The 24,090-nt window shown below is 37.3% G+C and overlaps 1 protein-coding gene across 7 annotated transcripts in view; it reads right to left on the reverse strand.

Annotated features, from left to right (window-relative positions):
- IMMP2L (inner mitochondrial membrane peptidase subunit 2) overlaps window positions 1-24,090 on the reverse strand; it is an 881,848-nt gene that overhangs the window by 831,489 nt on the left and 26,269 nt on the right. For 5 of the 7 annotated variants that reach the window (XM_042970161.1, XM_042970156.1, XM_042970185.1 and 2 more), the window contains one exon: window positions 10,685-10,821. In XM_042970161.1, the coding sequence (XP_042826095.1) occupies window positions 10,685-10,819 (135 nt within the window). In that variant the 5' untranslated portion in view covers window positions 10,820-10,821. Of the gene's footprint in view, window positions 1-10,684; window positions 10,822-11,720; window positions 11,792-11,894; window positions 11,948-12,424; window positions 12,559-17,272; window positions 17,407-24,090 lie in introns of all 7 variants that reach the window. The other 2 variants (XM_042970147.1, XM_042970165.1) reach the window with 2 other exon arrangements.

The raw sequence follows: 24,090 nt of genomic DNA on the forward strand, positions 1-24,090 counted from the left end.
CATTGCAAAATGAACATAGTAAGCCTAGTTACCATCCATCACCATACATAGTTCTGATTTTTTTTTTTCAAACTTGTGTATTTACAGAGCTTGTCACAATGCAGATTCAAAGGTCCTAGTAATGATTCCATTTTCACGGGTATCTGGGAAGGAGCTCAGGAATCTTTACGAATCAGCCCAAGGATGGTATTAATAAAGGCCCAAGGATGACACTAACTGTCAAAGGGCTTTCTCAGACCATGGACCTCCTTCTCCACTGCATTGCACTTATTGCTTAAAGCCCTTAAGATAAGCCCACATTTAAAATTTCAGGCTCAAAAGCTAACACCCTCCATTCCCTTAGCTATAGCTCAATTTTAGCAGCTTCACCCTTTCAAGCCTCCCTCCAGCAATAAGGCAGCATTTTCAAATTACAGGTCATGACCAATGAGTGAGTCATAGAATCAATTTAATGGGATGCGACCAGAATAGAAAATATCAGAGGGTACTGCACATAATGATGGTAATTACAGTTTTAGTATTGTTACATGAAACTTTTATTTCAGTTGTGTGTATGTGTGTACAATGAAACACTATATCACTTAATGAGTCATAAGCAAAAAGGTTTGAAAACCTCTGTCATAAAGAATATAATGGATTCATCAAGAAGCTAAAAAGTTTTCAGGTGAAGAGTGCAGAAACACCCTCAAAGTCAAATAAAAAAAAAATTCTAATGATGATAATTTCATTTCATCATATTTCTGTAGGGTTTAATTATTCAGGGACTTCAATGCTTCAAAGAATGAATTTAATATGCATTTATTCAGCATCCCTCTGAATGGGTAGGTAAGAGGAATATGGTCCTTTTCTTTTAGAAGCTTACAAAGTACAGTTAGTATTAACCCATGAAATAACTAGACCAGAGGACAATACAAAATATGTATAATCATGAGTTAAATTTACAGTGCTGTAGGATTTCAAATAAGTGAATGATGGCATTAGGGAAAGTTGTGTGAAGAAGGTAGGACTTCTCTTTGACCTTGAACATAAGAAAAAGCAGAGAGGAAAAGGTATAGTAATAAGCCTTGCTATATAGCCAAATGAAGCTAACTGCCTATAAAAAAAGCTCAAACATTCAGTATATAACACAGTAGTGAGTAGATTTACCACACCCAGTCATTCAGAAACCCTGGTTCTTTCTATCTAATAGATCCACCATCTCCTGTGGTCTCAGAGTCTTCAACTGGTTCCTCTGCATCCAGCAGCAGACAGAAGAGAGAGCAAGGATTACAAAGAAGACTTTTACAGACCAAGCCTGGAAATAGCAACTCACTTTTCATTCTCTTCCCATTAGCCAGAATTCAGTCCCACTTGACTACTAGGAAGGCAAACCATATAGCCTAGGACCAAAATGGAGTACTTCTATTCATTGCTAGTCCTTTCTCTTACAACTAAAATATTCCAAACATAATACAATGCACAAATATAAGAAGACTCTGAAAGGTGGAAAGAAGACAGATCGGAGGCTAGGGACATTAAGACTTAAGGAACAACATGGTGGCAAGTTCCTGGATTTTCTTTTTGCCTCTCATATATCCTAGATGAGGCACTGGAGAAGCCTGCAACAAGGAACCACCAAGAAGGAGAACCAAAAACCTTAAAGAAAAGCCTACTTCCTAGCAAAAGGGCCAGGAAAAGGATGGCCAAGGGGAACAGAAAACACTTTTTATAATACCTGTCCTAATCCAGCCAAATACCAAAGGAAAGACTTCCCCGACCCCAGAGTGTTAGTGGGCTGAACAGGGAAATGGGGTTCCAGACACACCCAGTGTCAGTGAGACCTGGTACATTCACTTCACTTTCCTCTTCTACAAAGAGGTAGAATAAGAACGCAGGGCATGTTAGCATACCATCACCCACCCCAGGATTAGTTTGGCAGTTTTTTTTTTAATTAAACTGAGGGGTACCTGGGTGGCTCAGTTGGTTGAGCATCTGACTTTGGCTCAGGTCATGAGCTCACAGTTCGTGGGTTCATGCCCCACATCAGACACTGCTGTCAGTCAGCACAGAGCCTACTTCAGATCCTTTGTCCCCCTCTCTCTGCCCCTTCCACACTCGCACTCACCCCAAAATAAATAAACATTAAAAAAAATTAAGCTGAAATGTACCATACAACTTAGCAATTCCATTCCTAGGTACCTAGGAAATGTCCAGAAAAGGCATAAGTAAAAGTAAGAATTAACTTCAAATAGACATGAGGGATCACTGTAGGGAAACAAAAATGTTCTAAAAGGTGATGATAATACAACTCCATGAATTTATTAAAAATTGCTAAATCACTCACCACGGATAAATTCAATGGTATATAAATTATACCTCAATAAAACTGTGTTTTCTGGTTTGTTTGTTTTTTTTTGTTTTTTTTTTTTTTTTAAGTAGAGAGGGGCGCCCGAGTGGCTCATTCAGTTGAACATCCGACTTCAGCTCTGTTCATGATCTCACGGTTCATGAGTTCAAGCCCCGCATAGGGCTCTCTGCTGTCAGCATGGAGCCCACTTTGGAGCCTCTGTTCCCTTCTCTCTCTGCCTCTCCCCAGCTTGTTCTCTCCCTCTCTCTCTCCCTTTCTCTCTCTCTCTAATAAATAAATGAAAACTTAAAAAAAAAAAAAAAGTAAACAGAATAGTATAATGAACTACCTACCATGTTACCCATTATCTAGGGTCTACTATTACAAACTCACAGCCAATCTTGTTTCATCTATAACACCACTCCACTCTTCCTCTTCCCATACTACTATAAGTAAATCTCAGCTATTACACATTTCATTGAAAATTTTGTGTGGTGCATACGATAGATTTTTTAACCTTAAAAATATATTAATTAAAGCACAAGTGATAAAAAAAAATTTGGCCATTTTAAATAATCTTATGGTGTTTTCTCATATTTTCAGTTTTGTCTTTTATTTGTTTAAACATACCACATTTAGCAGCTGACAGTTCTATTACCTAGTCTTTAAGATCTGATTCTGCTAAAAGTTGTTACAGACTCTCACTTGTGATAGTGCTCATTTCCTTGTGTGATATTTTTACTGTGAGATCATGTTCATCAAACTTTGTATGTGCCCAGAAGGATTGGGGATGGCTTTCACCAGGTGCCTGAGGATGCACTAAACCCAAGTACAAAGTGAATTAAAATCTCAATTGAGAGTATTTCATTTGCAGTGAAGGTGAATTCAAACCTCAGTTCCAATTAAGCTTTTCTCTGCTGCTCAGAGACTACAACATTTTTCTTGCAGAACAGATTTGGGTTTTAGTGTATCTATTCCCTAAAAATGTGTCTCCTCCATGATCCTGAATTTATTCAGAATTTCTGTTCCACCTCCCTACCCTGTAAGAGCTCAGGGCCTTGTCTTCTGATCCCCATGCGGCTATTAAAACAAAAAAACTCTGAGTTACCAGGATATGACAAATGTCCATAGGACATCTGCTATCTTCAATGCATACTTAGTACTCTGGAAATGTATTCCCCCTTATTTGTGGTCTCAGATCATTTCTCTTACCTCCCTTCAAGGTCACTATACATTTTTAAAAAGATTTTTAATGTTTTATTTATAATTTTTATGAGTTTTATATTGGGAATATTTTCTAGATATCTACTTCGCTGTATTTCCAAAAAGTGAAATCTAATTCCTTCTTTTAAGAAGTCTAATTACAAAGTTTATAATCTTCAGTTTAGAATCAGGCATTTTCCATCAACCTGAGTTTTAAAGTTTGAAATCTTTCAGCTCCCACCAAAACATAAGATTAATTTCTATCTTTGTTTAAATTCCGAATGTACTACAAAACCATCCCAAAATTAAATAACTTACCAATTACACCACTGCATAAACAAAAGTAAAATGGAAGAAAATATCTCTGTGAGCAGTATTAGAGGGAGGCTATACAACATAGTAATAAAGCACAACTTTTATTAGTTATTATTAGTAAAATGGCCAGAGTTAATTGAAACCAGTTGTGAAACTTGATGGCTGTGTGCTTAGGTAAATTATCTCAAATGGTTGCTCTCAGTTTTTTAATGTACAGTTTAGAACTTAAGTCAATATCCCATAATGTATCAAGAGTTCTACCCGTAGGAATCTGAATAAAGTATTAAATTTAAAATTACATAAAAGAAAAGCATTAATATTCCAATCAGCAATGATCATAACTCAAAAGAATATACAAAAGTCTCATTAAATGGGTCAATAACAATGATTTTATGTATGTATACATATGCATACATATGTGTGTGTTCACATAAAAACATAAATATATATGTTTTAGAGAGAGAAAGATAGGGAAAGAAGGAAAGGGAGAGAGAGAAGGAGAGGGTGGGGAAAAGGAAGAGAATAAAATAAATGTAGCAAAATATAGAAAACTGATGAATCTGAGTACAGAACCCATGGGAGTTCTCTGTACTACTCTTAAAACTTTTAAGTCTAAAATTACTTCAACATTTAAAAAAAAGTGTTATGAAGTCAGTGTTCAAATAACAGATATATAACCCTGGCTACATAAAACAGAAGCATCCTGTTCTTCTATCATGGGAAGTGAAGAAAATCCATGAAGGGACGTTATAGTTATCACTCACCAACTGTTTCAGTATCACATATGTTTGTTGCTATAAATACAAACTGATCTATTTGAATTCTCTACTAATGACAGGTTGCAGAACTACATAAAAATGTATAACATCCTAAGGGGTAAACACTTCAGGTGAGATTTTTTAAGCCAAAGGTAATTTGGGAAGAAAGCTCACAGGTAAGCTCCTGGCTTCCTCCAAAGTCAGCCTCAGACGACCAAGGGGAGTAAGAATGCAGAGCATTCAGCATTGCAGGAAATGTGTGCAGGATGGTTCCCAGCATCTTCAAAGTGCAAATTCAGCAGGTAACATAAAACTCCCTAACTCTACATTAAATTCTGGCGCATACATCACAATATATCTCTTTCCTTAAGAGTCTGTTTTTGTATCTAGCTTCCAGAATGTCAAAATAATAGTTACAACCAATGATAATTGTTGAATATTAATTGCACCATAGGTTTAAAAAATTTTTTTAATAAAATAAAATAAATAAATGTGGCAAAGACAGAAAGAATGTGAGCCTCTTTGCTTGCTTTTTTGACAGAACTTTTAATTTTAAACTCAGCAGGAAACAAGATAATAACTGCAAAAGCCAAGAACGAGTCCAAGAAGTTTATTACAAACCAGTTTCTTCAGGATCATTTGCAGGTAGCTGAAAGTCAAGACAATTTTGAACCAAAGAATGTATGTTATCGATTAATAAATAGCTCAATGCTGATTAAACTCTACTTTCCATCCCATTCTTTGATTTTCTAATACATTCTGCATAAATCTTTCTCTGAAATCTGAGCTCAAGACATAGAATTGTGGAGTAATGTTTTCAAGTATTTTCCCCTCTGGCTATGCCACCTGGAAAGAAGACGGTTCACTATAGAAACATTCTGTAGCAATTCCAACAAAAACAGGACAATGATACCTACAATTCTTTCTTTCGCTTACTTCTTAAAGTCGTAAATCTTAATTTTAAATGTAGAAGGCATACACCTTTTATAAGAAGGAGTGACCCTGCTGCAGGCATTCTCACGCAAATAAAATCTAAAACTTTGGTGTGAGGTCATTAAACTATTCCTAGGGCACCTTTTTGACTCTAAAAGCCTCAGTAAGGGATTGAACTTCTAATTTGAATAATTGCATTCCACCAACATAAATTCCCTCTGTAGTTTCAACTGTATGCAGTATCAGTCCTCATTTCCTGAGTTAAATTAATGTTGAGTAATGTGGTGCTTCTTAAAAAAAAAAAAAAAAGTGCATCCACTTTCATAGTAACCTTTCAGCAACCAGGAGAAGTGATTCATGTGCACTAGAGGGGAATAGGTCAGTATGAATAATTTCTGCCAGCATTCCCTGTGTGCAGAGCACTGCAAAAGGTATATCTCAGCCAATAAAATGGATATACTTATACAACTTTATTTAAAAAATCAAATGCTTCATAAACTGTATCCTATTTTCCACTGAGTTATGTCATTATATCATTAAAAACTTTATTTTCATTTATGACTTACCTTCAGCTAAGCTGTGAGTCCTCACGTTTGATCACCTCTATCCTTCTAGTCAGACACCTAATAAATTGTAAATTAATATTGGAAAACCTAACCTACTCAGTAGTGTTTAAAAAGTAAAGATTCTTGTAAGAGGAAATCCTATTGAATCTCAAGCCTCTCTTATTAAATCCCAAGTGAACAGAATTCTTAAAACCCATTTAAAAAAAGCTTTTATGCAAAATTTGTTACTCAAGGTGAATTTCCAGTGTTGCTATAACAGTGTTTATTTAATAAGACTAGTATTATATATCTCTTTAATGATATTCAATCTTTCAATCCTTGGATTTTCTTAAATAACATGTCTACAAGTTGCAGAGTGACCTTTAACAAAAGCCACTCTAAAGTGATGGTCCTATCAGCCCCAGGTGATTTTTCAACCTAAAGATATCAAAAATGGATCAATCCATTCCCAGAATTCAGTGACTCAAAATTTCAATATATTTTAATTTTGTCAGTCTTGGATTTCAAAAAGACTAAGATCATTCTAGGCAGACCCCTAGGTAAAAAAGCAACTTTTTAGGTTATGTCTGAAGTCAACCAGGTATCCCTAGAGTCATCGGGGGTATGGTAGATACACTTACTTCTTCACTATTTTTCCTTCCCTCATCACTTTGCCATGACCCCCCAATTTCACTGACTTTCGGTTTTGGCATGTGACTTACTTTGACCAATGGAATGTAAACAGAAGAGTAGAAGTTCTGATCTGAGGCTTTAAGAGGTTCTGAGTATTTCCACTCACCCTCTGATATCTTGCTATCTATCGCCCATGAGAAGAACCTATCTCAAGTAGCCATGGCTCCTTCAGTGTAGATCCCACAATGAAAGCTACATGAAGCAGACTGAACCAAACCCATAGTCTAGACTGACTACAGTCAACCTACTGGCCCATGAGCAAGAAATAAATATCTGAATGTAAGCAACTGAACACTTAAGGTAGTTTATTGTCATAGTAATAGTACAGTGGCCAACAATAAAGGGATTCAAGGTATCATTTGCTGGTTCTGTTCTGAATTAAAATTTCCAAGGTCCATTTTCCAAAATAGTACCCTAAACCAACCGAGTTTTCACTTCTGGATGTACTAGATACTGGCCAAATATGTCTTACAGCTTGCTATCTTCTTGTCTGAAAATGTATCCATTATTCAGGATTAATAACCCTGAACCTCTTCTACTAAAGTAAAAGTACACTGAAGACAGAATCTGTACTGATTCGCCACCCCACTATAGCACCTAAAATAGTGTTTCTCACACTTCCTAGCCATTTGATAAATGACTCCCTATTCCAACTCAAAGTGACCACTGCTTTTCATTACTGTCCATATCTCAAAATGACCTCCTGAGTCACAAAATGATTCATATATTTGAAATAACAGAAATGACTAGATACGATCTTTCCACCTGAATGCACAGATATTCTAAAGCACAACACAATGAATGGTGCTCAAGACTGATAACTGACACCAACACAAATTCCTTCAAAATGGCAAAGGTTCCTTCAGTGAATACTGAAATACAGAATGGATGGCTAAATGACATATCTCATGGTGCTACACACAAACATGCCACAGAAATGTGTCAGGATTCAACGGTACAATTCCAAGGCAGGTCTCACAAAGGGGCCTATCAACCCCTTCCGGGAATACATTTCTGTCTTGAGTCTCCTTATTACTCGTCATCTATGCCACTCTGTTCATTGTCTCCTGTTCATTGTGCCAGCTGTCTCATTTTCTCCATCGTCATCTGTTACCCAACCGATCTAGGTTATTTTCTTTCCTCTTCTTCTCTACAGTTCTTTTCTTTCTTGCCTCTTGCTTTTACTACCTTCCTCTCATGCTTCTCAGGCTGGTATAAGAAGACATCACCACACATCCAGAGAATTCCCTTCCTTCACAAAAAATCAGCCAACTGCCAAACACCAGATATAATTTTCAGGACTCAGAGTCAATAAAAGCAGGTGTAGTCCCTGTGGGATGCTCAGGGACTTCCAGAGATGCCCACAGACCCTGCCAGCTATTTTAGTACTTGTGTCATTAGAGAAAAGTGAAGACAAGAATTTTTTCAAATTTTTTGTCAAAAATTCTGCTGAATCCCATGCTCTAAACATGTTCAGTTCATCAAAGCTGTACAGTAGCAAAGATGTCTTCAAAAATGCTTAATTAATTAATCACTATATCCCATTACTAGAATTTCTGCTCCTAAATAATTTTAATTATGAGTTAGTACTATCTACTAAGATGATAAATAAATTATTTATTATACTTAGAAGTAGTCTAAAATTACTCAAATACAGACCCAACTGTAATAAACATACATCTTTATTCTCTTCCAAAATTATCCTTTCCTCTTTTATTGTAAAAATAGTACACCCTCTCTTCTGAGTAATGTCACCACTACCTTACCCTGAAAGCTGAAAGCCTGTGGAACAATGTGCTTCAAATACATACTGTCATTTTCTTACTCAGCTTAGCCACAGGTTAGGGGGTGTAGCTGTCTGAAGCAGAGCCAATCATGGCACCTTAACCCACTGGACAAAGGTGATCTATATTTGTATAGATAAGAGCATGTGACCAAAACCGAATAAATTACAGTCCTTTCCCAAGAGTTTTCAAAGTGACATTAAGGCAGGAGGAGAAATCACTCTCAGGTGGTGATGAAATCAGGCATCTTAAGGCATGAGAGCTGCCAGCAGCCATGTGCCGTGCATTGTGAAGAAAGCTGGTCTGAGAGAACAAAGCCAAGATGTAGACAGAAGCAGACGGTAGAAACAGAGAAGGCGGAGCACCCTGCCACATTCAAATCCCTGGTTCCAGTTGTCCCTGACGATTGCCACACTTCTGCCTTCCTCCTGGGTACATAATAAGCCTTCCAATAAATTCTCCTGGATATCCAACTCAATTCAAGCTGTTTTCCTGTCATCAACAGCCAAGGAAATTCTACATAACATACCAAGCAAACTACAAGGTAACAAATCTGACTTCTTGGGAATAGGGTAGGGAGCACTATAAGAAATGTATCTGCAGCAAACTTAGTATCAGTCAATAGACTGGCATTTAAGAATGACACTATTTAACACTTTCTTCACTGCCTTCATAACTGATAAACCTTGTCTTTTCATAATACAGTCAATTTCTTGTATTTTTTTTTTTATTGAATGTCCTCAGCACAAGCCATGAGCATAGATGTGCAGTGGATATATTCTGGGCTAAAACACGAAGATTAGGATACTATGGTTGCCATATGATCCTCTGGAATATAATTAGATCCAAGGTAAGAAGTCTTTGTGTTCTGGAAAAATCTATTTCAAGATAGTAATGGTTGTATGACAAAACAATGACTATCAGAACTCAGGACAAGATCTGATTTTCAATACAATAATTACATTTAAAAAAGCAAACTCTAACTCCTCAAAGCTGATACCTATGTCCTTAACTAGTTTTCACTAAAACAAAAAGAAAAAAATAAAATAAGTATAATGTTAAGCTCTTAGAAGCTAATATATTCATTTTACTTGTTTTACATAGCTATTTAGCACAATGCATGAACTTGATAGATGCTCATAACAGAAGAAAACAAATCATATTACAAAATGTAAATTCTTCTTAATTACATAAACTTGCTTACACAATTAGGTTCTAGACATCAACTTTAGAACAACAAAGTCTTCTCTAAGTTATTCCAGAAGACTATTTGCCTATAACTTTTGGAAATCTCCACTGAAAAATTCTTTCCATGTAAACTGCATTTAATCTTTTTAATCAGGAACATGCTTAAAGAACACACCCAGAATATCTGGGACCAGTACTCTAGATTTTTTTATCTACTAAAGTGTATGTATGTATGTATGTATATATATATATATATATACACACATACACACACACACACATACATACACACACACGTATATATGCATACACATATTTATTTATATATGCACACTTGTGTATGTGTATATATATAATGTGTACATATTTTATATTTATATACATGTTTAGGGGGTGTGTGTATACATATATACACACAACATGCACACTAACGTTGAGATATATAATAATTGTATATATACTACACACACATACACACACACACACACACACACACACACACACACACAGAGTAACTGAATTTGATTCAAACTCCATCCTGCAACTACACTAACAATCTGGTCTTAAAAGGATATTTAAGTGTGGATTCAAATATGGATAATAAAAATATCTTAAAATCCTAGGCCATATACATAGGAAATGGTGTCATTTAATAAAACTTCTTTAGAATCTCTACTTACAATTCATAAAATAAAATAAAAACTTTAAAAAAACTATAGATACAGAAAACTAGTTGATAATTATTTTTATTCACCTCTCCTCTATTTATAAACCTTATAAGAGACCTTATAAAAAAATTAGTAGAGTTAAATTTCAGGTCAAGGCATTTTTAAAACTTTTTAGGTACCAGCATAGAAATAATATACAGAATTCCTGCTGCTGTACATGAGAAACCATGAAGCATGGGGCTGTAAAGAATGAAGCCACATTCGTTTTTACCTGCATTGACGCTCCCTCCACTCTGGCCACACAGGCCACCCGATCCAGGAAAGTCACGGCCACGGGCACCGCTACAAAAAAGCCTTTACAGAAAGCCTTGAAGTATCTTCTCACCCAGCCTTTTGACTGTGCCATACCTAAAAATGCAAAGAAAACAAGCATGAAATTAGCCTCAAAAATAGTAAAAAAAAAAAAAAGAAAAAGAAAAGAAAAGAAAAAGAAAAAGAAAGAAAGAAAAGAAACAAAACCAGCATAAGAAAAATAAGAGTTAAGGAAAAGCAACCTCATCTCTTAATATATTTCATACCCATCCCTATTAGCTATGGAATAAATTTGACTTAAATCCCAAAGGCAAATACACTAACTCAGGTTAACTCTTTTTCTGTACTTGAAATCCCCTTGATGACTTCAGTGGAAATTTTCTCTTCACAAAGCAGTAAGTTAGAAAACAAATAAACATTCTAAAAAAGTAAATCCTTTCAGGTTGTTGACTATTATGGTGGAGCTGCTCCTTATACCCCTGACATCTGTTCTCTTCAATAGTCACAGAAGTTTTAATGGGACAAATGGATGCCCAGACTCCCTTGCAGCTAAGAGTGACCATGTGACTAGATCTGATGAATGGCATATGAAAAAACTGATAAACTTCCACACTGTGCCCTGAAAAGGAATATGCCCTCCCCTTCCTGTTTCTCTTTTTACAATACCATGATAACAAGGTGGTAGTAGGAGTAGGGGTAGCCATCTCAAGTTAAAGGGAGCAAAGCAACAAAATAGAAAGGTCTTAGGTCCCCAGTACCATGGAGGCACTGTAAGTGTGCTGCACTGCTTACATCTGAACTATTAAAAACCACTGCTATGAGTCTGTGTTATAGCAGCCAAACTGATCCTAAATAATATGACAATGAAATCTATGATAGATCAAAGGAAAGATTTAGGTACCATCATAGAAATAATATACAGAATTCCTGCTGCTGCTGTACATGAGAAACCATGAAGCATGGGCTGTAAAGAACAAAGCCACATTCGTTTTTACCTGCATTGACGCTCCCTCCACTCTGGCCACACAGACCACCCAATCCAGGCAAGTCATGGCCACAGGCACTGCTACAAAAAAAAGCCTTTACAGAAAGTCTTGAAGTATCTTCTCACCCAGCCTTGTGAATTCACCCAGCATGTGAATTCAATACAGATAATTACCAACACTCACCCTGTATCCATTTGACTAATTTTCAGATTTTCCAGGGATAAGCAATTCCTTAACTGTCTCATGCAATAAAAAACAAAATAGTGAGAGATCAAGATATGCTACCCTACCAGACCAAATGGAGCCAAACATAGACCAACAGATGAGGAACCTTCATGGTTGGGAAAGATAAATGATGACTTTGTCCATGGTTCTTACTTAGACAAGCTACAAGGGCTACCCAATATTAAAGGAGGAGGAGAAAGGAGTGGTGAGTTAGATGTCTCAGGACCCCTCCTTCTTTGCAGTGTACGGCTGGATCAGAATAACTTTAAAGTTCCCTAACACAATCACAAGGCTTTGTTTAGCCTACAGCTCAGTTTGCTTCCAAGATGACCTGAGATTTCTTTCTGTCCTTCTGAGAGCAGGTTCAAAAGGATCCAGAAATGCAATTCAGACCAAGCATATACCAAAAAGGCATACACCAGGACAGTGTTAAATTCGGTCCAGGTACTCATATCTGAAGATTTTACCCAATAACCTATATAACTTACACTTGAAATGAGGAACACATGAAGAAAGGGTGTCACTGCCTATGTGACAACCAAATTGTTGTAGTTATGGGATCATTTCCAAATAGCTTCATCCAAAAGACTTCACCTCCAACTTTATTTTAAAGGAATTTTGCCTTTGAAGACACAAAAGAGGGTCACATGGTAATGAGGAATACATAGTCTTATGATCATGACAGAGCAAAAGAATTCTCCAGAATTATCAGTATAGGAAAATGACTTTCAAACTGTTTTGAAAGAACATACAATCTATACAGCAACTCAGTACCTGCGTACTCACTCACTCATACACACACACACAACTTACACATATACCCTCAAAATGCAGCAAATAAGAACTGAAAAGTTTCACAAAACAATTCTTATTCTTACTACGTAATAGGCTATCATTTTAGTCTGTTCTATTTCGTTGAATGGAACAAGATAGATGCAGGGAGACCAAATTATGCTAGTGGTCCTGGGTAAGAGATGATGGTAGGCTGGGCCACAGTGGTCACGACAGACACGGAATTAGAGGCACATTGTGGGCTCAGTCAGTGGAGCATGTGACTTGATCTCGGGGTTGTGAGTTCCAGCCTCACACTGGGCATAGAGCTTACTTAAAATAATAATAGTAATAATCAGACTTAAGATACAGATTTTGGAGGTTAAAATGACAGGAGTGGAAATGGATGGGCAATGAGAGGGGAGGGGAGGGAAGAGAAGGAAGTGTCAAGAGGCAGTAGGGACCTATGAAAGCACTGTTATTTTGTTATCCCTGTGAATTGCATTCCAAAGTAGTAAAAACATGCTCATAATTCAACTTCTCAAACGTTTATTCGGTCCTACTAAGCACAAGGCCATAACTTAGGTGCTAAGGATACAGAGGCGGAAAAGCAGACATGATTCTTGCTCTCAAGGAGTCACAGTGTATCAGGGAAGATGCCCCTAAACAAATATTTTAAATGGAAATAAGCATTGAAAAAGGTCATGCCCTGGAGCATGGGAATATGGAGCAAGGAAGTCCCTCCATCAGCAAATGATCAGCAAAGTTCTCGCAAAGGAAACAGCATTTGAGGTGAGACCTGGGCATTTCAAGCACATGGGGTAGCGTGTGTGAAGGTGTAGGAGCAAAGTAAAATATAAGAACTAAAAAGTTTAAGAAACTAAATGAAGTTCATTTTGGATAAAGTATGTGTACAATTTATTTCCTGTTTTAATTTTCACTTTAGGAAACATTTAGTTATTGTCTGCTAAACACCAATGCTAAGTGTAGAGAATATAAAGATGGCTGGGCATACGATATAATATCATTTAAAAACTCTCACAAACAATACTTTATATTTTCTAAGTAAATTTGTATCTGCATATAAAAGTATTTAAACTAGAATATTTTTTTTCTTTTTTCTTTTTTTTTTTTATTTTTTTAACGTTTATTTTTTTTATTTTTGAGACAGAGAGAGACAGAGCATGAATGGGGGGGGGGGGGTCAGAGAGAGAGGGAGACACAGAATCCGAAATGGGCTCCAGGCTCTGAGCTGTCAGCACAGAGCCTGACGCGGGGCTCGAACTCATGGACCGCGAGATCATGACCTGAGCCGAAGTCGGACGCTTAACCGACGGAGCCAGCCAGGCGCCCCTAAACTAGAATATTATTTGCATCATTGTGTTCATTGTTTAATAACCACCCATATGTCACATGTATAATTAGTAAACTATAGAGAGAAACGGAAAAAGGAGGTTTATCAAAATGCTAAGCGGTTCATTCTAGATGCTGGAAATGTAGATGATAACTATTTTCTTCTTTGAACTTTCACTGGTTTCTAACATTTAAAAAATAAAGATGGTGCTATGAAGTCACTTTAGTACATAGATAGTATGGGATGATGCCAGTCCTCATCTATTTCCCATCCTGATAAATAACCCACCCTTTCTCAGTCCACTCTCTATGCTGCCCTAAGGAGAAAACTTCTTGAGAGTTTGAAAAGCCTTAGACAGTCTTACCTTCCTACTCACCCAGAGTAAGCACTAGGTTCAAACAAGAAAAAAAAAATGCTGACAATCCATATCACAAACAACTTGACTCCTTGACTATTTTAAGTAATTAACAAACTGGACTTAAACACATAAGCTTATGCTTGCTTAAATATAAAGCAAAAATATACTTTAACGATCAGGTTAAATAGGCTTGAGGATTTAGACTCAAAAAAAGAAAAAAGAAAAAAAGAAAAGGATAGGACAAATGTAGATAGAAAAGCACACTCCTATACATCTGTGGCTCTTAGAATTAAAAAAGCAAACATATGACAGAATGAAAATATAAGTGTTCTCTTTATGGTTCCTTGTGTCCTGCATGCATGGAACTTCACTATATGACCAGGGATACGAGCAGAATAGAGACTGGGAAAACTTTCAAATCCGATGATCTCACAGTTACCCCAGTGATAGGGTAACCTGCATGCTTATAATGTAAATTAAGGGGGAGGGGGGAGAAAACATCAATTGTGTCAGAATTGGAGCCCCAGAATTTTGAGCCTCCCCTTCTTTTCCAATATCACTCTCCCATAAACTGCTACTCTGTCTGGTCACTGTGGCAGCCAGGAAGGAATATGGTAATTAGGGTCTGGGGCCTTGAGGTGACCTATCACCAGCTGTATGCCTCACCAACTCACTTTCAGGCCTCAGTTTCCTCATCTGTAAAAAGAAAGAGGCTAGATTCAATTTCTAAGGTCCTTTCTATGCCCAACACTCATGTTTCTATAAGTTGTTCAATTGTTTCTCTGGGATTTCAGCAAATACTAAAATAAAATTGTAAAAAGTCACTCAGGTTATTGCTCTAAACATGTGAGACTCTAAACGTTAAAAAGAAAAAAAGGCTTTGCTTTTATTAAACAACTGGTTACAAAAGGAAACAAAGAAGCTGGAACAAGTGCCAATCACGTCAAAGAACATTTCATTATAGGTAAAGAACCAGAAGCCACTGCTCTTCCACTTCTTGTGTTCACAATTCCACTGCCGACCATCTCCTGCACCACAAAGTCAAGCCCAGAAATTTTCTACGGAGAGACTCTCAAGGAGCATGTGGGAGGAGTGCCAATCTGAAGGTGTGCAGATTCTGCTCAAGCCCAGGGGGGAAAAAAAAAGCTACCTTGTAAACAAGTTGTCCCTGTTTTCAGAGGCTCAAAAGAAAAGTCTCAGTACAGTCCTATCCTACCTCGATTGGAAGGGCACCTGTACCACATAAAAATCAAACACTTTTAAAAGCTTCTATCACAGGGGTGTCTGGGTGGCTCAGTCAGTTAAGCAGCCGACTTCAGCTCAGGTCATGATCTCACAGTTCATGAGTTCGAGCCCCACGTCAGGCTCTGTGCTGACACCTCAGAGCCTGGAGCCAGCTTCAGATTCTCTGTCTCCCTTTCTCCCCCTCCCTGCTCACGCTCTGTCTCTCTGTCTCTCAAAAATGAATAAACATTAAACAAATTTTTTAAGCTTTCATCACAAAAATACTAAAGAAACCATGCATAAGTAAAACAAACATTACATTTCCTTAGCAAGTCGTACAAATAAATCACTTAAAGTTCTATCACATGCACATTTCTTGTTAAAGTTTATGTATTTCTTTTCCTATAGAAATTGCCAAAGAATCATTGGAGTGACCTGGTCTTTTGTTCACACCTTCTATGTTTAAAACCTCCATACTGGGGCACCTGGGTGGCTCAGTCGGTTGAGCGTCCGACTTCAGCTCAGGTCACGATCTCACGGACCGTGAGTTCGAGCCCCGCGTCGGGCTCTGGGCTGACAGCTCGGAGCCTGGAGCCTGCTTCCAGTTCTGTGTCTCCCTCTCTCTCTGCCCTTCCCCCATTCATGCTCTGTCTCTCTCTGTCTCAAAAATAAATAAACGTTAAAAATAAATAAAAAATAAAACCTCCATACTAATAAGCACCCAGCATCTGTTTCCTCTGAGAACATTTCCTTTCAGCAATGACAATATGCTACTAAAATCATCCCCAGCAAAAAGGGAATAATTTTTATCAGTAACCTCATTCTTCTAGGGACCATGCAAGTCATTTAGGTTCAAAACATTGCTCCTGAGAAAATTAATGCTTAAGTAGTAGGCACACCTGGTTCATTGCTGAACTGAGAATATTTTTAAATAAGCTTTCAGATTCAGTTGAAATCGTATTTGCCACCTGCTATACAGTACCTACAAGGGAAAGTTTCTTGGTGATGCTGACCTCAACCACATAATGACCTACAGCATAAATGCCTCTCTTCCCTCTCATGACTTATAATGGCTTCATCATGCATGAATTCATCTACAATGATTCTTAAACTTGTTTATATTTTAGCCTCTACAAAGTCACCAGTCACTCATCCATAGCAACCAGGTGGATAAATACACCTCAAGTCATCCTAATTACAAAAACTATTTAAAAATTGTGTGGGAGGCTTGAAAGTAACGGGAAAATAATAAATTACAAAGCAGTATCTTATAGAAAATGTAATCTTTCAGTCATAGTAATAAGCCTGCACATTTGGATAACCAAATCAAGATTTCATGTATAAACTCAAACTTTTATATAAAAGTTTTATAGTTTTATATAAACTATGAACCATCAGAGAATGTAAGAGCAGGAATCCAAGAAAATCTGACACCCAATCTTGACTCACTTAATATATATTTACTGCTCACCTACTCCACATCTGGAACTGTGATAAGGGATGAATACACAATGCAGAACAAGGTAGGTGTGGTCCTTGGCCACATGGAGCTTACATTTTCATTCTTGCTACATTAATTTTCTCCTTTGCTAGACACGATGCTAAGATACCAGAGGTAAAAAGACACACCTTTCAGTTCCTTCCCAGGGTGATTTGTTACAAGACGACAAGAAATGAGCAGATGACCATCCTTGATCAGGCCACCCTTCTCCATGGATCTCTCTAGGAGCTCCTGCTCCCAATAACCTCACTCTGTAAACAACCTAAGATGTACAAAACCAGAAGGAATTTGGATACATTTAGATTGACATTATAATGAAAGAGAAAAACAGTAACTGATGAATTAGAACACTTTCGCTTGTACTAGAAGAAGATCTGGGAAAAGTAATCTATGGAAACCAATTTAAAAAAATTCAGGGCCACCTTGCTCCTTTCACTTTACAAATAAACAAGAGATTATAAAATAGACAATTGGTACTGTCTATTTTATAGACAGTGAACTGGAGTTTATGTGAACTCCAGCATCAATTCCCTTACCTTTTAACCTGTGTGACTTAGCAGTTCTCACTCAAAAATTCTCAGAAAGGAAAAAATGGCAAGAAAAAATAAAGAATAAAGAAAAAACTAACCAAAAATAATAAAGGGGATAAATGTAATGGAATTAGACATAAAGTGAACCATGTCTGGCAAAGATACCCCCCCCCCCCAAAAAAGTCACTACTAGTAGCCTAATGAAGATAGTAATGGTCCTCTGTCTTGACCTAAAACTGCCTCTTGATGGAGATAATTGTAAGTCACTATTGGTAAACTGATAAGCATCTAGATACTAAGAGAAGAGAGATTAAAACTGACACACTTAATTTGAAGTCAGGAATGTTTAAACGCAAATGAATTCCATGAGTAAGTTCTACTACAACTGGTGTAGAGAGAAAATACCACCAGAAAACAACTATGAGGTGCAACTTACAGGTTTTTGGTAAGGACTTCAATTTGCAAATGTCCTGCATTTATGCTCACTCTTCCTTCTGCCACAGAAGAGGAGCCCTTCCTCTGGCCGGCAGTGCTCCGCGCAGAGGCAGCATCAGCAAAGAGGAAAGGCAGTATAAAGTTGGTGGCCTGTGAATCTAACTGACCTCAGTTCAAATCATGATTCGATCACGTGACTTTGGACAAATTACTTCATCTTTGCTGAGCCACAATTTTTTCACCTGAGAAAACTTGCAGGGTGTTTTGGAGGTGCAAAATGTTTGCACGTGTTGTTCTGTTGAAGTAAGCATTTGTATGAAGAAAAAAAATAAAGCCCCATAAAAGTAGTACCTGAGTACATTATATGTTTATTAGAGAACAATGGCTGGATCATCAAATAAAAGGTATTTATTTCTTCAGGTAAAAGCATTAGCCATGCCAAAAGAAAGGGACTAGTAATAACAAATCAAAAGTGGACAGTAGACTTAAGGATGTCCATTGCATGCAATAAAATCAGGAAAGCCTATCTTCTAGGTCATGGGATACCTGTTAAACAGAGTGATACTTTTCTACTGCTTTGAACTTAATCATGTTCTAGGATTTCACTGGTTAGGGACTACCATATTTACTGATAATGGCTAATTGACAAGAATTATGGAGTGCCAACACTGAAGCACTGTCTTAGGTGATTTAAGTTTTAAAAAGCAGAATAAAGGAAAAATATAACTTAATGCCAGAATTGGACTACAGGAGTAAGTTATATAACAGTCATTGAAAACAAAAAAAAGAAGAGCTGAAATTGCAAGAAAAAAAATCACGAGAAAAAAGGGAAGAAAAAATGAATTTAAATGTAGAAGGTAGGTTTAAGAATGTTCACTAAAAAATTCTTATAACTTTTCTATACATTTAAAAATTATCATTAAATATTGGAAATAAAAGAAAAATAAATTATATTAGGTAAATTTCTCAGGCAATAGGAAAATATAATTCTGAGAGTAAAGGTACCTAGGGCCTGATATAGTAAGAATGCTGGCCAGACCACAAACAGGATATATGTTAAGAGAAGTGAAGAATGATACTCACTTTAATACTTATTTTTTTATTTTACTCTGTTTTGTCCCTTAGCAATTTGGATATCTTCATGACTCCAATAATTTTGAAACTCATATAAAAGAAAATCCATAATACCACACTAGACCTAAGAGCTGACTCAGTCGACCCTAATCCTATAAATTATCCTTATCCTTTAACTCCATATAGACACTATTTGACTGCACTTACAACTAAGGCCCAATCTCAAATTTCAGTTATTAAAATGCCATAAATTCAGCAAAAATAGTTTATCATAAAAATTAACAGGCAAGTGGATAGCTTTCCATAGAGTGAGAAAAATTCTACTAAATAATAACCATTAGCAAGGAGAAGCTTCGTAAGCTTTAACTCTAATACTCACAAAATTTGGGTGTCAACACAGCACTCTTTTTTTTTTTTTAATTTTTTAATGTTCATTAATTTTTTGAGAGAGGGAGACAGAGAGCACGCGAGAGGGGTAGGGGCAGAGTGAGAGGGAGACAGGATCCAAAGCGGACTCTGTGCTGACAGCCTAATGTAGGGCTCAAACTCACAAAGCATGACATTGTGACCTGAGCTGAAGTTGGGAGCTTAAGGGACTGAGCCACCCAGGTGCCCCAGCACTCTATTTTTTTTTTAATGTTAATTTATTTTTGAGAGAGAGAGAGATAGAGTGAGTGAGTGGGGGAGGTGCAGAGAGGTGGACAGAGGGTCTGAAGCAGGCTCCGCCCTGACAGTAGAGAGCCCCATGCCAGGCTCAAACCCACATACCACAAGATCACCATCTGAGTCGAAGTCTGACACTCAACCAACTGAGTTACCCCAGCGCCCCTATTTTTTTTTTAGTTTAATAGAAAAGCATAACTGTTATCTTTAAGTAAAAGCTAAAGGCAATATGGATTTTAAGCTAACAATGTGACCACTTAAATATATGTGTAAATGAAACAGACCAGGTACTCATCTGCAACCCAAAAAAGGAATTAGACAATATTGGGCTATTCACCATAACCCTATTTATTCTTGAAACAATAACATTTTGAATTGGCAAAAGAACACATCTCTAGTATCAGAACACTTACTGCACAGCTTTTTTAAAATACCACATTAGTTAGCATTCTGCTGTGTGCAAAATTGGCTTTTAAAAAATTAAGATAGCAGGGTGCCTAGGTGGCTCAGTCAATTAAGCATATGACTTCAGCTCAGGTCATGATCTCACAGTTCGTGAGTTCGAGCCCCATATCACAGGCTCTGTGCTGACAGCTCAGAGCCTGGAGCCTGCTTCAGATTCTGTGTCTCCCTCTCTCTCTGCCCCTCCCCTGCTCATGCTCTCTCTGTCTCAAAAATAAATAAACATTAAAAAAATTTTTTAATAAACAATTAAGATAGCCCATTAAAGGAAAAAACATCCTTCTCAAAAAAAATCTCAAAACTCTTCAAAAAATCAAAACTAAGAAATAAGAGTGAGACAGGGAAAATAAAGAGAATATAACATTGAGAACCTAAAAAAAAGAAGGGCACAAAATAAATAAGAATATTGGAAAGTTAAAATGTCCCTGAAAACATCATGTGACACACAATTCCTGTAGCACAATTATCTGAGGTATCAGTCTTGCTGTTCCTTACCTACCTTGCTTTCTCAGATTCTGGCCCACTCTCTAATACTTCATATTCATTTCTCTTAGTTAGTGTTGACACTAACCCTATTTCTGCCCTATTTTTATGTGATACAGGGTCTCTAATGGGTTTGACAGTTCGTGGAATAAGCAACATTTTTGTTTGTTTTTTTGAGAGAGAAGGCATGTGTGGGGGGGGGGGGAGGGGAGAGAAAGGAATAGAGAGAATCCCAAGCAGGCTCCTGCTGTCAGCACAGAACCCAATGTGGGGCTCAAACTCACGAACTGTGAGATACGAACTGTGAGATCATGACCTGAGCCATAATCAACTAACTAAGCCACCAAGACACCCCGGAGTGAGCAACTTTTTAAAAGAACATGATTTCAGGAATCATGAAAATCCTATCTTGATCCCTATTCTTTATGCCTCAAATACACTGCTTTCTTCACCAGACTACAAATGCCTGTAAGTGAATATAAACATCACCTCAAATTCACATTAAGAGATAAGGAGAAAAAACATGGCTTTTCCTTTAATCAGGGTTGTAAATAGGAAGTAAAAAGGCTTCTCAAAATAATCAAAGCCAACAGACCCTAAAGGGATCTTTTCCCAAAGATAGGAAAGCAAGGTCACAAGAAAAGTGGGACTGGAAAATACAGTGTAACCAGGAAACTTATGGCCAGCCCAGGCAATGTTATTACTCTTTACAGAATGGTAAAGAAAAAAATTAGAAACACAGGCTCCCCCAGCAAGGAAGCACATTAAAGCTCTGATTAGTCTGTCAAAAATAAAACCTGTCCAAAGGATGGTGGGGAGTTTTGGAAGGCTGCCCACAGCCCATCTACGGCAGCTGCATGTCTGCAGGGAGCTCCAACAAGAGCAGTGCGGGCTCGGTGCTGGACAAAGATGCAAGCCAGACGAGAAGACGTACGCAATTTAAGGTAAAAGCAACAATAACTGATGTCTTTGGAATAAGGAGCTATGGTTCTTTAAATTTACAAGTGCAAGTGTAGGGGGCGGGGGCGCACACTTGTTGTAATGGCAATGACGGCCTCGCTGGCAGCGTTAAGTTAAAAAAAAAAATAGCAGTCAAGAGGTCAGAGTACAAAGAGGCTCATCCTGTGCAGCCTGGAGACTAAGGCAGATGGAGCACAGCACTTTCTGGACTCAAGTGTCTGCTTCACAGAAAGTCCAGGGATCATAATGAGTCCCTGGTGAGTATACAGCATATGGAACTAGGATGTTACTTAGATTGCACCCCACACATAAATCCCTTATTTTGAGTTTACCTACTTGCCAGTATATTAGAAGATTGTGTTTAAAATACCTGTGACATTGCATCAACATGCAATGCCCTGAAGCTATGACATATCTGCCAATCAAAGCATTTAAAATTACTCACAGCAGTATGAAATAACGTAAAACAGTTTTTCAGAAATGCTGTAAGCAGGTACCTTCAATGAAATATGATGATCCCTACTACATAATTCTAAAAAAGAATGAGAAGTTGGGAAGATAAGGCAACTTAAAATGTCACCAGATTATTATATTATTTTGTATATCTATTTTTAGACGCTTGACCAGTAAGAGTCAATGGTCTGTCAAATAATGTAGGCATAGCATTATGTGACATTCCATCAGTTTGACAGAAGACTCTTAAAATGGTATGATACTGGTGCAGAAAGAGTTAAATATATAAATGGAACAAAAAGGAGACATGGTGGTTTAAAAATGCTTCTGCAAATTCCTTGACAGTCCTTTCAAAATGATGAGCCTAATTCCCATCTTCATAAGGGTGGGCGGGATTTAGTGACCAGCTTCTAGCAAAGAGAAGGTGGTATAAATGATGCTATGTGATATGTGAGTCATGAAAAGGATAACTCCCTTGTAGCTCTCTCTCCTATTCACTACTTGTAGGCAAGCCAACACCATGTCATAAGAACAGCCAGCCACATTGGGGCATCTGGGTGGCTCAGTCGGTTGAGTGTCCGACTTCGGCTCAGGTCATGATCTCGCAGTTCATGAGTTCAAGCCCCGCATCAGGCTCTGTGCTGACAGCCTGGAGCCTACTTCTGATTCTGTGATTCTGTGTCTCCCTCTCTCTCTGTCTCTCCCCCACTCATGCTTTGCCCGTCTCTATCTCTTAAAAAATAAAATAAAATGTTAAAAAATTTAAAAAAAAACAAAAAACAAAAAAACAAAAAACAGCCAGCCACAGTAGAGGCCCACTTGGAAAGGAATTGAGGCTTCCCTCTCCCCAGTAGCCAGCATTACCATGGCCAGCCCTGTGAGTAAGCCAACTGCAAGGCTGATTCTCCTGTGTCAGGTAAGCCCTCAGATGACTGTGGCTTGGGTTGAAATCTTAACTTCAACCAGAAGACAGATCCTGAATCAGAAGTGCAGAGCTGAGCTGCCCCTAAATTACAGACCCATAGAAACTGTAAGAGAATACATGTTTTAAGCTGCTAAGTTTTGGAGTAATTTGTTTTGCAGAAATACCTAATAAAATAGTAGACCCAGAAATAGATCCAAAGACACAAACTTATATGATAAAGATATTAACATTGAGAAGAAGGGACTTGAATTAACAAAGGTTGCTGAAATAACTACAATTTGTACAATTTGTAAGGGGGGAAAAATCAAAGGTGGATATTTACTTAACTCATTATAGAAAAATAAATCTCACACAATTCAAAAATTAAATATAAAAAATAAAAATATAAACACAAAACTGGGGTGCCCAGGTGGCTCAGTTGGTTGAGTGTCCAACTCTTGATTTCAACTCAGGTCATGATCCCAGGGTCATGGGATACAGCTCCTCGTCAGGCTCCATACTGAGCATGGAAACTGCTTGGGATTCTCTCTCTCTCTCTCTCTCTCTCTCTCTCTCTCTCTCTCCCCCTCTGCCCCTCTGCCCCTCTGCCCCTCTCCCCTGCTTGCACACTCTCTCTCTCTAAAATAAAAATAAAAATATATATATGTTTTTTCTTCTATTATATATATATAATAAAAATATATATGTTATGTATATAAAATAAAATAAAATAAAATAAAATAAAATAAAATAAAATAAAGGCAAACAGTCTTTTAGGGGTAGGAAGAGGCATTTCAAACATTTAATAAAGCCCAGAAAACATAAAAGAAAATTACTGATGGGTCTGACTACATAAAAATCAACACATATCACAAATAAGGTTAAAAGATAATCAGCCTGATATAAAAAGCTGCAATATATATTAATCCTCAAAGCTTCATATCTTGAAAATTATGTAATTCTTATAAATTATAGGGGAAAA

This window comes from Panthera tigris, chromosome A2 (genome assembly GCF_018350195.1).
Source record: "Panthera tigris isolate Pti1 chromosome A2, P.tigris_Pti1_mat1.1, whole genome shotgun sequence".
In the NCBI taxonomy this organism is placed as follows: Eukaryota; Metazoa; Chordata; class Mammalia; order Carnivora; family Felidae; genus Panthera; species Panthera tigris.